This window comes from Zootermopsis nevadensis, unplaced genomic scaffold (genome assembly GCF_977971745.1).
Source record: "Zootermopsis nevadensis isolate Lab colony 2312 unplaced genomic scaffold, Znev_1.0 Znev_ptg000022l, whole genome shotgun sequence".
NCBI lineage: Eukaryota > Metazoa > Arthropoda > Insecta > Blattodea > Termopsidae > Zootermopsis > Zootermopsis nevadensis.
Genome location: NW_028259154.1, coordinates 24,741,934 through 24,755,757, shown reverse-complemented (window position 1 = coordinate 24,755,757; position 13,824 = coordinate 24,741,934). Strand labels below are relative to the sequence as shown.

Genomic DNA, 13,824 nt, shown 5'->3' with positions numbered 1-13,824 from the left:
TATCTAAATATATTTGCCGTGAATTTTGTGTTTCTGTATGACGCCCCCTTAATATTTATTGAGTGGCCAAACATTCGTATGACATCAGTTTTAACACTTTCAATCCGAAGCTCGTCTAAAAGATATTTAATCATCCAGTTCGTACCGCAAAGAAACCACAACACTTCACCGTTACAAAGATCAACTGGTTTATGCTGTTAAGGAAATGAACGTTGTTTATTCTGCGAATCGTGTGAAAAAACACAGAATTATTGGTTCTTGAAGCAGGTGATAGATATAGTTAAGATTTGGGCTTAAATTTCGGAAAACGTTCTCAACGGTTACGTATAGGCTGTATAGTTGGAACTTAATTTTACGAGGTTTTATATCTCATTACTTAATATTAATATTAGAATGGGTCTTACAGTGATACAGTGTGAGTGTCTGGTTTGAGTTCGCTAAGTACTTCTGTACATCTTGGCCGAACACTGAATAATATCGCTGAACAGCAGAAAACATTTAAAAGTCAAAGACCTACTGAAATTTTAACTGTATTTGAGTGAATATAGCGTATATACGTCAGGATAACTTATATATTCACGTAAGTGTATTATCTATGATAGAAATGTGGCAGTTTAATTGATCACTGAATGTAACAGGCCTTCTTGGGCCATTATGATGCCTTATCTTTAATTTATCACTTGCTAGAAAGTCGAAAGCTCCTGACACGCATACCTAGTACAAATAATTACGACGCTGTCCTGCCTCATACCGGGGATATGGCGTCCATTCGTATGGTTAAATTCTAGTGCATATGGACGCCGTCGCGGCTTCACTTATAATACTATCTCGGCATTAGGCTTGGGGGACTGAGGAAACCCACGAAAGACCTTAGTAAGGACGTCCGATGGACGTAACGAGATTTTAGCAAAGTAGCAGGAATTCTAGCTGCCCAGCTCGCAGCGTCGTTGTAATATGTTCAAAATAAGGTGCTTATCCTTATGAGATCGTGACTTTTAATAGTGACTGTATCTTTTTCGTGTCAGGAAGTTTAATGTTTCAGTTGTCCTGTAACAAAACGTGTGAAACTGTTTATTTTTAAGTGGAAGTTAAAAAATTTATGGTTTTGGAGAAGTGATGTAGTCTTAAGGTATGGGACATCCAACTAAACTCTCTGGTATGGGGAGGTTTTAATGTAAACTTGAAAAATTTAAATCTGTCTGCATCTTCACATAATATACCTGAAACTCAGACGATCATAATTTAAAGTACTTCACGCTCTAGCGTGAGCGAAGAGCATCTTATGTCTGTCTGTCTAGGGTTTTATTTTTTGAATATGAATCTCACACGGCCAGGTTAGTTAATTATTGCGCACCAATGGGAGTCGAAGAAATTGTTGACCAAAAGTGACCTGCGTGATGTGGCGTGAAGAACGCTTTTGGAATGTGAGAGCACGATTTTCCAGACTTGTCTCGTTAGCATTTGAGCGATTATGCTCTGTGCTTATGCGTCTTCCAGGAATCGCCTTTATAGTGATCTGGATACGGTTCTCGCACTACTAAAGACTACGAATTCAGTGTATCACTTGACATTCCACATGCGTTATATATTCCAGTACTGAATCTCTGTATTTCAATTTCTTCCCAGCTTCCTTGCCTTCACCGTGTTTATCAGCAGGTATGGTGACTTATTTCAATAGGAAATCTTCTCTGTCTCGTTGTTTTGATTACACCTCTTTCGTTTGCAGTGACCCCTTTTGTATGTTTTGCTTCGCAATTTATGTTTTGCTTTTTCATCCCGTGTAGGAATAGGACCATTTTTTTCTGTATTAATACATGTTCTCATGCATATTGTTTGCCACACAAATACGTCTGCGTGGTTTTAATGTATTCCTTCCTCAGTATCACAAAGTATGAAGCAAGATTCAATTGTTTCCTTGTGTTTAATCTATATCTTTCTTAAAACGTGTGTATTGCCGCATCATTGTGAGGTCTGAGCATTTCACTTCCTGAGATTTTATGTTTCCACGGCGACGAGAGTTCGGATTGAGGTCTTGTGGATTGTTCTACCCTCAGGATGGAGGAACTATTTCCCTCCTGAATGCTGGATCACGGTCTACAAGAATACGTGATTTTACAATCTGGAAGACCACAGTCTGATCTTACTTTCTGTTCGACTACGCCGTGTCTAGATTTGTCATTCGACTGTCATTTGTTCACGTATTTTTCGAAAGAAGTGTCTGAATCATGTCTTTGACTTCGCTTCCTCTAGAGTTCCTGAGTTTATTATCCTTCCTCATTTGTACATTTCATTTTTTACCAACCTTCCAGCAGTACTTCATTTCGCCTGTTCTACTCTCAGTTGTTTTATCGGTAATCTGATTCATTACTTTTAGATACGAAAGTCAGTCCTAGAAGCATAAAGCACGTTGTAGTCCTCTTTTTCTGTAAAAAAAAACAATGCATGCGGTAGGATTGTGCTGTGTAGTTGTTGTGTATGCTTTACGTATTCTATTTAGCATAATTTATGTACAAGTAACGACTTAGCTGCCTGTTTCTTACCGTTCATGTTTATTCCGTTTTGAGAATTAGACTTACGTCAGCGCATTTAATTCAGTTTTGTGTCCATATTAACACGTCTTGGACACCTGCCCTCGTACCAGTAACTGGCCTTCAGACGGTTTGTAAGTCTTCATTCCTCAGACTTCTGCATGACTCAGCTTATATTCGTCTTTAGTTTGTGTGTCTTAATTTGGATTATATTTATCAGTGTGTATTTATGTCATAGATGCTTGATATTTTATTGTTCTCGTAATATATTCTATGGCCAGAATATAACAGTAAAATAATTTAAAGATTTACGATAGCGTAGATATCCCTTTTAAATTAAATTTCTCAAATATGGTAACGTTACAATGTTTCGTACTACCAACATCAATGTAATTATTGACATTTAAATAATATTAATGTTTTTTGAGGAATGATTATGGTCTGTTTTATGTAGAAAATTTCAAATGCTTAGGTTCAATTTTTTTGTTTAGTTGTAACCATAAATTTTCAAGTTAAATAATGATACGTATCTCTCTTCCGCCATGTTGTTATTTTACAATCTTGAACATACCTTTAAAAGTGTGCATATTTCTTTAAGATCTGCATTAAATGGAGCCCCCACTTAAGAAGTTTGCGCCGAAACTATGTTAGTGTTATCAAGGAACAATAAATGGGCTATAAATGTTATGTAAGAAATGTTTACCTGTTAAAAGGCATATTACGAATTGTTCCAAAGGGGCATGAGGTGGCACTGATTATTTTTAAAAATATTTAAGGGCACATGGCTGGTTGAATGACGATGTATTTCGTCTATTGAATGAGAACATTTTTAACTATTAAGAAGTTTATTAGGTCGCTGGGCGATTGGTTCATAGAAAACTTTAAAATTAATTTGGAATCATGATACCAAAAATGTTCATGTAATCGCAGTATGTTCGGGATTTAGATATTCGACCAAACTAGCCAATGACGGAGGATAACATGCTTCAACTATTGTCGCCTCTGCAGTCGGCTTATATAATGTTTGGAACAACAAAGGACGTGTATTTTTTTAAGTCCAAAAGTTCGTTTTGAGAGGTAAAGGATTACAGATTTTGAAGCTCTTATAATCAAATTACGGGCAGTCGAATTACGTTACTTTTTTTAAAAACGAAATAATCCACTTGTCATGGGAACTGTTGCATCTCTCATCCGGAGACCTCGTATAATAATGATCACTGCAGTAATTATCGATGATCAAATAGGATTAGCTGAGAATATATTTCTCTGTATTTTACTCACGTTTTTAAGGTTAGTTATTCTTAAAAAAAAAATACTTTTATAAATTCTTAGCCCAAGTGGTTTATCTGCATATGTTAGGATGGGGTTGTGGCGAAAAGTAAAGTATTGATATTTATAATATTATAATGTATAATAATAGAATATTTTTAACTGGGGTGTACTTGGAGGTAATGTGCTGTAGAATGCATTGAAACTGTGGAAGGATTATATATTTGATGACTGAATTGTTAACACTTCGAGACATTAAATTCGTCTAAGTAATATTTAAGACGTTTAATCCTACCTCAAAAATGACAGCACCCGTCTCCGTTACAAAAATTAGTTGCTTAACGCTGTTTTTTGGAAATAATCGCTGTGTTCTCAGAAACCTGTTAATACGCATTTTGGAAAGAAAAAAAACGAAGTGGATATTTAAGCGTGTGGTACATGTGCCTAAGTCACAACTGTGCTTTGAATAGCTCAAAGGCAGGTAATGTCTGAAACAAAATACAAATTGTTATGTGTTATCAATCTTTGCTCTATGTCCTGTCCATGTGTTCAGCAATATTTGCGTATTAACGTGTTCTTACTACCGACCATGCAAGAGACAATGTACCCAGTTGAAAGAGGTTTGTTAAATAAATAAACATAGAGTATCGCCGACTGAGTTTCGCCGCCAACTTCTTTTGAGTTCTGGATTTTTTTTTATACTTTTTTACGATGCGCTGTTCGCCTGGAATACGGGACCCTCAAGTCTGAGAAATATTGGTCACTATAATTCTTCATATGTTAAAACCTGACATGCAAAATTTTCTATGTGTCCAGAATGTTGCATCCGATCGGATACCACGCCCGTTTTGTATTCTGAAGATCAAGGGTTCAAATCTGGGCCCAAAGACCGGGTGTCCTAAAGTATTATTTTCGTGATTTACGTCTGTCCCTCCAGACAAATTCCTTGGACAGTGCCTTTAATTAGGCCACGATAGCTTAATGTATATGTTATATTTTATTGTCTGAATCCAATATAATTCGTATTAAATTTCTTTCGAAACCTAGACATCTGAATGACTATACTTAAAATGTATTATTCAGTCATAATGTTGGCCAGTAACGTGTATAAATGCTCTTTAAATGGCATATAAAAGTGTTCATGTCAGCTTAAAAATTAAAATATTAACAATAATTATGTAATTAAATTTTGAATAAATAATAATATTTTCTTTGTAAATTAATATTTCATGAAGACTAGTAGAAGTCACTTGGCTTAATCTTCCGCGTTTCATATTGAATTTAACTGGAATCTGTAGGAAATCTTTAGCTTTTCAAGGGAAATGGCCGTGTTCATTACAGCTGGAAGGAAAAGCCAATATTACGGCATTTCTAATTACGGTGTTTCCCAGAAGCTATCAGCTATTTGTTTGTCATCGAAGATATTATGTGGGCTGTTTGCCGTGGCGGCTTCTTTGTCAGTGAAGGCGTCTCTGTCTCTTGGAGTTTGATGATGTTTGATGATGTCTGTCCATGCTTCTTTTTCAGCAGCGGTCGTTGCGAGTGACAACTCTTCTGTTTAAGGTTTCTGGTGCTGGAAGCGGCTTTCCTCTTAGAGATTAAATGTGTTACAAGCATATCCCATGTCAAAAGTTTTGGTTTCAGTGGTTAGTCGTTTACGAGAAGTTGCTGGTATCAGAAATTGCGCGTGTTTACGAGATCCCTGGCGTCATAAGCGACCGATCTGTCAGAAATTTAAAATGTCAGTGGCGGCTCGTATGCTGATATATCAGAAATGTCAAATGCCAGTGGCAACTCATGTGTTCATCTGTCAGAAATGTCAGTGATATTTCCTATGCTAAAACGTGAGAAATTGTTAATTTCAGTGGCGGCTGGTGTCAGTTGCGGTTTGGTTTATGTGTGACTGTGGATGTGACTGTGGTCCGATTTGTGTGCAGAACCGTCCCCGCTGTACGATAACAACCACTACCACGAGGAATGTCTGCGTTGCAACTCCTGCGGCCTGAACCTGACGGGCCCGAACCAGAAGAGGGCGCGTCGCTTCAAGAACCAGATCCTGTGTGACCTCCACTTCGCGGACGTGGCGCTCATGGAATGCTCCGATTTTATGCAACAACTCCGCAGTTTCAAGCCGCAGAGTCTGGGCTGTGCCGTCGCCCGGAGGAAAAGCTCGACGACACTTATTTTCCCATTGCCGCCACAAGCCTGCTCCGGTGAGTAAACGAAGGATTCGTTTAAGTTGTTTACGTGATATGGATCGTAGTACTTCTCCGGAAAAGTTCTTTGTAATTCAATTTCGTTTCGCGGAGTTACAGATTACTTAAAGACCCGATTGAAATTCAAAGTAAAAAAGCATGAAGTTTCTAGGAAATATGTTAGGATATAGGAAAGTCACTTCCGCGGTAATCTACTTGGTAATCACTTTTTTTTCGAACAAATTTTATATCCCTGAAGTCAGTGACGAGTTGTAGAAAGTTTTGCTTTAATTAAGTTACTGTTTATATTCCAGCCACTTTCTAATAATCTTTTTTTTTTTACCGTAAACTGATTTCATGTTAGTGGGGGCAATTTTAGCAGTTTCAGTTATTTAAATAGACCTCGAAACTTGTAATTTATTGGTTTGTTTTCAGATCAGGATTAAAAATAACAAAAACTTTAATAATTTAGAGAAACTGAACTAATTTCGGATAAATTTTCTCTCTTTTGCCGGACAAAGAATCATGCACATGGCTGTCTTCTGGGTTGTTGCGTCATTTGTGCAAGTTTACCGACGTTTCAGGGGTTCTTGCTGCCTCAATCATCAGAACGTCCTGATGATGGAGAATTCAAGTAATTTTATAACTGAAAATTAGACCGAGAGACATGTGACGCGCACGGAATATGAGGAATTTATACAAATTTTGGGTCGGGGAATGTAATGGGAAAATAATTCTTGTAATATTTATCCATAATTGAGAGGTTACTATAAAAAGGGGGCCCTTAAAATGTAATGTGAGGTTGTAAATAAGATTCGTCTGGGTCCGGAAATAAACGAACCGCGTATAAGTGAGGACCGGCCTCGTAAAGTCGAGTTGTTGCTATGAACTTAAGCGTCTAAACAAGGACTTAAGAGTCGGAGCATGAATATTGTTTGTCCTTTGAATTACTATGTTGAATTATTAAATACCTGGTAACCAATTGGTAAAAAAACTAAAAACTGTAATTTTACGAGACTGTAATTCTCTTTCCGGCGTTCATATTTACACTCATTCGTCCAAGTTAGAGCTTTGGGCTGCGTGTCGTATAATCTAATGTTCCTTCCACCTAACACGATTGGCGGCTGTGCGATCCAGTGTGTCGTGACATGCATTACGATGTGCAACGATGCAGTAATTAACCGGGCATAATTGCGTGAGATACGGAAACTTTATAATCTCACGCCACGTGTCAATTCGTACAGAAATTGAAATAAGTTAATACGTTTGCGATAAATTAACAGTGGATAAGGAATCTTTTCGAGGGGTCCGCCCTGTTTCTTTAAGATCAACTTTAATATTATCCTCTGTTTACGATATTGTTTCCTGGGTGATCTCTACTCTTCATATTTACGGACTGAAATGAGAATGCGTTTTGCATTTCCCCACATATGTTCCGTCTGTATCGGTGTGCTTAATTTGAGCGTCTTTGTAATGTATGGAGAATATAAATTATAATGTTCGTTTCTATAAATTTCTCTAAAATGTCTTAAGTTCATAAATATAGTCTACGTTGCATTTGTTCCCCTTTCTTTCTTTGTTTCTGTCTTAATTTTTAAATATTCTTCCCGACTTGCTTATAATGCTAACATGATGTATTATTACAGATCAATTACATTTTTCATAATTTTTATCCGATAGCGGTTAGAACGCTGGCCTTGTAATCCTGGGGTCTCGGGTTCGATTCCCGGCGGTGCCCAAATTTATAACTTGTGTTGGGCAAGGCCGTGGTCTAGGCAACACGGAGTTTTCCTCCGGGGGCTTCCCCGGATTCTCCGTGGCATCCCATTCACACACAGAAGAAGGCAATGGCAAACCACTTCTGGATCATCTGCCAAGAACGTATATGAACAGGTCCCAGTCCGAGAAAAGGATGGAAGGATCCTGTTCATATGGACCTGTCGTCAGATAGAACATTAAAAAAAATGTTTCACACAGATGTTTATAACAAGCCGTGTAACACTGCGAGATTATGATAGATCGATTGATATAAACACGTGTATGATACGTCGGAAACGTGTTGAACTCTAGTAAAATTCCGTTTCAAATAAATTGTACTTCAGCGTTTTACAATAAAATTAATTTGACAACAGTCGATGTACGAATGCGTGGTTGGTTCAGTGGAAGTATAAATTACAGCCGAAGCTTGTCCGAGAATGTCACTACACATTTGACCTCTGGTTTGTGGTTTTATGTGACGTAGATAAATCGTGACGGACGCAGATCTCGTTGATAATTCCGATATTACAATATGTATTCGGATCTTTTCATGTCAAATCGTCTTAAAATAATCTCAGTCAATTTTTTTTTTAATTTTGAGGTCAAAAGAAATGAATGTACGAACAAGTTATAATAAATAATGCTTGAGAAGATTAAAATTTGGAAATATTACAGATTTTGTCTGTAGTTTTCCCCACGAACATGAATACCCCAGTTTCGTGCTAAGTTTGTTGACTCCCTCCGTCTGTCACTCCTCCCGTCTTCTTCTCCTTTGTCGCTTTTATCTACAAGTCTAATTTATCTAATATTGATTAACTAAACGACATACGTAATTAGACCTGCACGAAGAAGCAGATTTCTTAGCATTTAATCGATTAGTTAAGAAATTCCTGGCCTTGAATTGAACATTGATGCTTATGAACCATGTTTATTTAATTTATGTTTAATATTATCGTCCATTCTAATTCTGTGTTTCTCATGTGGCCTGTCATCTTCAGGTTTCACTGGTAACATTTTGCCCGAATGTCCTTATTTTCTTCCTGAGTTCAGCTTGTCGAGGAAGCGTCTGCCTCTTTAGTTTGATAACCTTAAAAATAAATAATTAAAGACAAGGAAACAAAGCCCAGAGTAGCAGAATAATGTATTTCATAGTCGCTTTCAATTTTTATATACAGTCATGCTGAATAAAAGACAAGCCTGCGACTTGCAGAATCTTACAATTTGTAATTTACGGAAAATTTTTAATTTTATTTAAGTTTTATTTAGTTTCAATGAAGAGTGGGTTGGCCTGCTGTTAGTCCAAGGTCTTAAATAATATATTTATTTTGATAATTATAAGAAATGTTGTTGGTCCCAGAGTAACGATGGAAGGGTTTGTTGAGAAGTAGGTTCAAAGACGCTAACAGAAGGTCTCGTTCTTGTTGTGAGTTGGTTTGAGATACACGGAGACCATATTTATTTTCTGTACATGCTGCTTTTATCCTCTCCAAATTTTATTATCAAAACTGGGGAAATTCCAATGTCTATTGGCCACGGTGGTCTAGCGGTTAGAACGCTGGCCTTGTAATCCTGGGGTCTCGGGTTCGATTCCCGGCGGTGCCCGAATTTATAACTTGTGTTGGGCAAGGCCGTGGTCTAGGCAACACGGAGTTTTCCTCCGTGGCATCCCAACAATTACTCCATTTACACACAGAAGAAGGCAATGGCAAACCACTTCTGGATCATCTGCCAAGAACGTATATGAACAGGTCCCAGTCCGAGAAAAGGATGGAAGGATCCTGTTCATATGGATCTGTCGTCAGACAGAACACTAAAAATAACATGCTGCTTTTATCCTCTCCAAATTTTATTATCAAAACTGGGGAAATTCCAATGTCTATATGCTATTTTATGACAAGTATCAGTAGCGCAGTTTATGTATCAGATTTGTTTATTGATTTGCGTAAGCGCCGTGTCATGTATATAAAGGCCTCTTTTCAGTAAAACAGAAATCGTGGGAGTAAAGATTTCCTCACGCTACGTATAAACCCCTGCTGTATCATGTTTTAACTGTATTCGCCGTGATATTACATGCACGTGACTTTTAATAACATGGAATGGGGTGGCTTCACACACGAGCGCCTCTGTTGTCGACCATCGGTACTTCTCCAGGCCAAATACTTTATATCTTCTGTCTGGGTACATAAATCACGAACTGTGAATAATAATTTAGTGTTTATGAGTTACGTGGGATAAAACAGCTGGAATACAATCTGTCCACTGCCGCCCTGAATACGAATTATGCAAACGAAGGGGATGATAGCATATTTCTGCACGTGTTCAGAGAAAAGACTTTTTAATTGTTGATATATTTCACCAGAATTATGGAGCTGAAAGGGGAATAATATTAAAAATGTATAATACCTTCTCTTTTCAAGTGTAATCGTAGGACTTTACATCAGACACAAGACAAGGTCTGCTTTGTGGGTTAATAGAATTTTCGCAAGTCTATTGCAGTATACAGGTGTTAAAGCAATGCGTCCATGTAACCTACGCGAAGTATCAAAGGTGCGTTCGGCTCCCCAGTTTTGATTAGAATAAACTTTGTTTAAATCTTGTCGGTCTAATCACAATAAAATTCCTATTAAATATTAAAATATTACTATAATTAACATTTAAATATTTAAAATATATTAAATGATGTTCTATATCGAAATGCAACTTGCATTTAAGAAATTATATTTGAGTTTATATAATTTTATACACCTGAAGATGGTTCATTTAGAACTGAAACATGTCGTGTAAAAAAGTGATGTTCTAATGTAAATCGAACATTTCGATAGAGAACATCATTTAATATATTTTAAATATTTAAATGTTAATTATAGTAATATTTTAATATTTAATAGGAATTTTATTGTTATTAGACTGGCAAGATTTAAACAAATATATATTTATCACAATATGACGCAACTTTATCATCTCATTATTAGAATAAAGTGTTGCCAGAGAGGAAATATTTCTGCCACAAAAGTGGTTGAATCTAAAACAGATTACGTGTAGAATACTTCCAAGAACCAGTGATAAATGTGGGTAGGAGAGGAACGAAAGAATAAAGGGTAGGGGGTGGAAGGAAGGAGCTGAAACAGACACAAATATTTTTGTATGGTCGGATGGCCTTTAATTTTTAAAAAGAAACATTTTATTGGTTCAAACATTATTAGTGGGAGACATCTTGCGGGCGGATGAACGAACGCCCGAACGCACTATCATGATGATATATAAAGCTGTCTTTTCTTGTAAGGCTAGAAAAATGGGTTATAAAATTTTTGTGACGTTAGAAACCGTGTAGGTCAGGGGTCGGCAAAGTTTTCTTGTGGCATTTTCCACTCTCGTAAACGACGTGAAATTTGTGGTGTCACATTCTTTCGGTTTTACAACAGTCTGTTTGTAAGAAAACTCTGATTGAAGAAAAGTGCACTATCTTTGGGGTTCTGACGCTGGTTATTATTATTATTTAGTGTTCTGTCTGACGACAGGTCCATATGAACAGGATCCTTCAATCCTTTTCTCGGACTGGGACCTGTTCATATACGTTCTTGGCAGATGATCCAGAAGTGGTTTGCCATTGCCTTCTTCTGTGTGTGAATGGAGTAATTGTTGGGATGCCACGGAGGAAAACTTCGTGTTGCCTAGACCACGGCCTTGCCCAACACAAGTTATAAATTCGGGCACCGCCGGGAATCGAACCCGATTACAAGGCCAGCGTTCTAACCGCTAGAAATGGGGGAAGCCACCATCAAAATATTTCCCTCAACTCACAATCTTTCGTAATTGTCATTCGTATGGACGCAGCAGTTAAGATGGAATCCAGTTTTATTTTACGTGTCACTTATTAAATTGCCTTATAAAAGGGATTTATTGATTGTTAACTTACGTGAAACAAGTCACCTTTTGATGCTGTTAGGGACAGCCCGTGTCCATATACGGCTTAGACGAATTTAATCTTTAATTAATCTATGGAAAGTGTTGTTATTGTTTTCATTATTCCACTTTTGTACTGCTCTTTCCATAAGTACTTGAAACAAAGTGAGAAGTATGGCGAAAGTTCCATTTTATTTAGAAAATATAAATCTTCTTCTGATAAGTATTTTTGTGTGTCAGGAATCCAATTCTACTTCTTGAAGGTGTTGCAAATTTGTATGTGGCATTATTGATGTTCAAGATTTTAAAAATGTCTTAATCGTGCCTTAAGATCTCCAAATATTTCGTATTTTACATAAACACGTCCAGCGTTAGTTTCGAAACGTAGTTATTCACTGACATGCCCCTAACTAGTGCCCTGTGCTGTCTCTCGATAGCCTGCATTTCATTGTTGTCATAATAAGAGCAACAATGTCTTCTGAATACTTCTCGCACTGTAGAAAATACTGGGTTTTTTTACACGATTTCAATCACAATGAATGGCATTGTTGACAATTTTTGATATGACGTTCGCTGTGTGAACAATGCGTTGTTGTTCTGTACGGACGCTTCGTACGTTCGTGCTGGCTGACTCACACACCTGTGTTTACGTGAGACCAAGGGCGTAGCACACTTTTCTGTCCGTAGTGTGTCCTTCCATCAATTCGTGTGCTGTAAACTCAATTAAAGGCATTTAGCTGTATCAGCAGTTAATTGAGCGACTCGCAGACAGATGGCGGAGAAGTGATATTTCCCGTGAGATATAACTTGTTTCAACACTAATTGGGCCACGGGTTAGTGTCTGTGGTGATTAATGAATATGGTATCGACCTTTACAAATATCTGACACCACAATTCGCCTTCCAGTCAATGCCCTCCTTATGCACCGTCTGGCTCTGGTTGGTTTAACAACCGGAATTGAATTTTAAGGAGTCCTCTGTCCAGATTGTTTCTTTTATTTATTTTTATTTAATTGTTTTAATGTAATTACGCCGTTATAGCTCAGAAAATGTAGCATCGAATGATAGACTGATCAATAAATAAAGAATTGGAAAGGATTTGGAAGGAAGCTGGCATTATTTTTCCGGAAGGACTGAGGAAAACCACAAAATACCTCCTTCAGGATAGCCGGTCTTCGGGCAGAGATATGAACCCGAGACCCTCCCTCCCCGAATGCGAAGGTAAATTCGGGGACTTCGCTAAACGTCTTCATTAACAGTGAACTCTTACCTTCAAGTTTCTGGTTAAATCTGTGGATTTTCTTGAGTTCATTGCAAGAACAAGTCTTACTTATCTAATATTCAGGCTTGTGAAAAATGTGATATGTCACATCTTGTTTTATTATTTACAGTGGCGGTACCATGTGATAATAAGGATTGTGAATAAGTAATGTATCACGTTATGAATTACGCTGTCTTACAGCAACACCAAGCAGACAAGTGGAAGGAACCCTAGGAAGAACGAGGGTTTTAATAATACGTGGAAAATGTGAACACCTTACTTTGTTTGTACAGTCAAGGCCGTGTTTATTCTTTCATAATCTAATATGTGGGTTCGTGTGCGAGTTATATCACTTTTTCACATATTAACCTGCAGATCTATGATAGAGCGTGGAAGATCTTTGTTTCACACATCTTATGCAGAATGATTTCCGGTCACAGATAAGATTTTGTTTTAAGTTGTGGATTGTGTGATTTTTCATTGGACGTCTCTTTGTTTGATGTTCGGGTGGCCGGAGGGGGGGGGGGGGATAATTTGATGATGATTGACTTGATTTTCATCATTTATTACGCCGAGTTCTTTAAATAGAACGACTGTGTCCGCCTAACACCTGGGATTTTGCGTTCTCTCGTGACAGGCTTTTATTCCTATAAATAGGAATCTTTTTTATATCTTAATTGCGTCATGTTTGTGTTTTATTGATACAATATTTTTATTTTCCGTCTATACACAAACTTAAAATAATGTTGTTTAAAATTATTTAAAATTATAACATTCTCAGTATACACTGCATCTTGTTACATTTTTTGTATCGACGACATGTTTCAATGTGTATTGCATCATCATCAGGTCTATCAATTTTACTACCTTTTACTACATTTTATTATGATTCATTTACATTTTATTACGTT

The 13,824-nt window shown here is 37.2% G+C and overlaps 1 protein-coding gene across 11 annotated transcripts in view; it reads left to right on the top strand.

The window, feature by feature from the left end:
* The window catches only part of rsh (Rap GTPase activating protein radish), a 391,302-nt gene that overhangs the window by 216,041 nt on the left and 161,437 nt on the right, over window positions 1–13,824 (top strand). For 10 of the 11 annotated variants that reach the window (XR_015536567.1, XM_087353834.1, XM_087353833.1 and 7 more), the window contains 2 exons: window positions 1,627–1,656; window positions 5,735–6,010. Coding sequence is in view for 10 of the 11 variants with exons in the window: in XM_087353834.1 (XP_087209960.1) it covers window positions 1,627–1,656; window positions 5,735–6,010 (306 nt within the window). In the remaining variant the exon portion in view is untranslated. The remainder of the gene's footprint in view (window positions 1–1,626; window positions 1,657–5,734; window positions 6,011–13,824) is intronic. The other variant, XM_087353839.1, reaches the window with a different exon arrangement.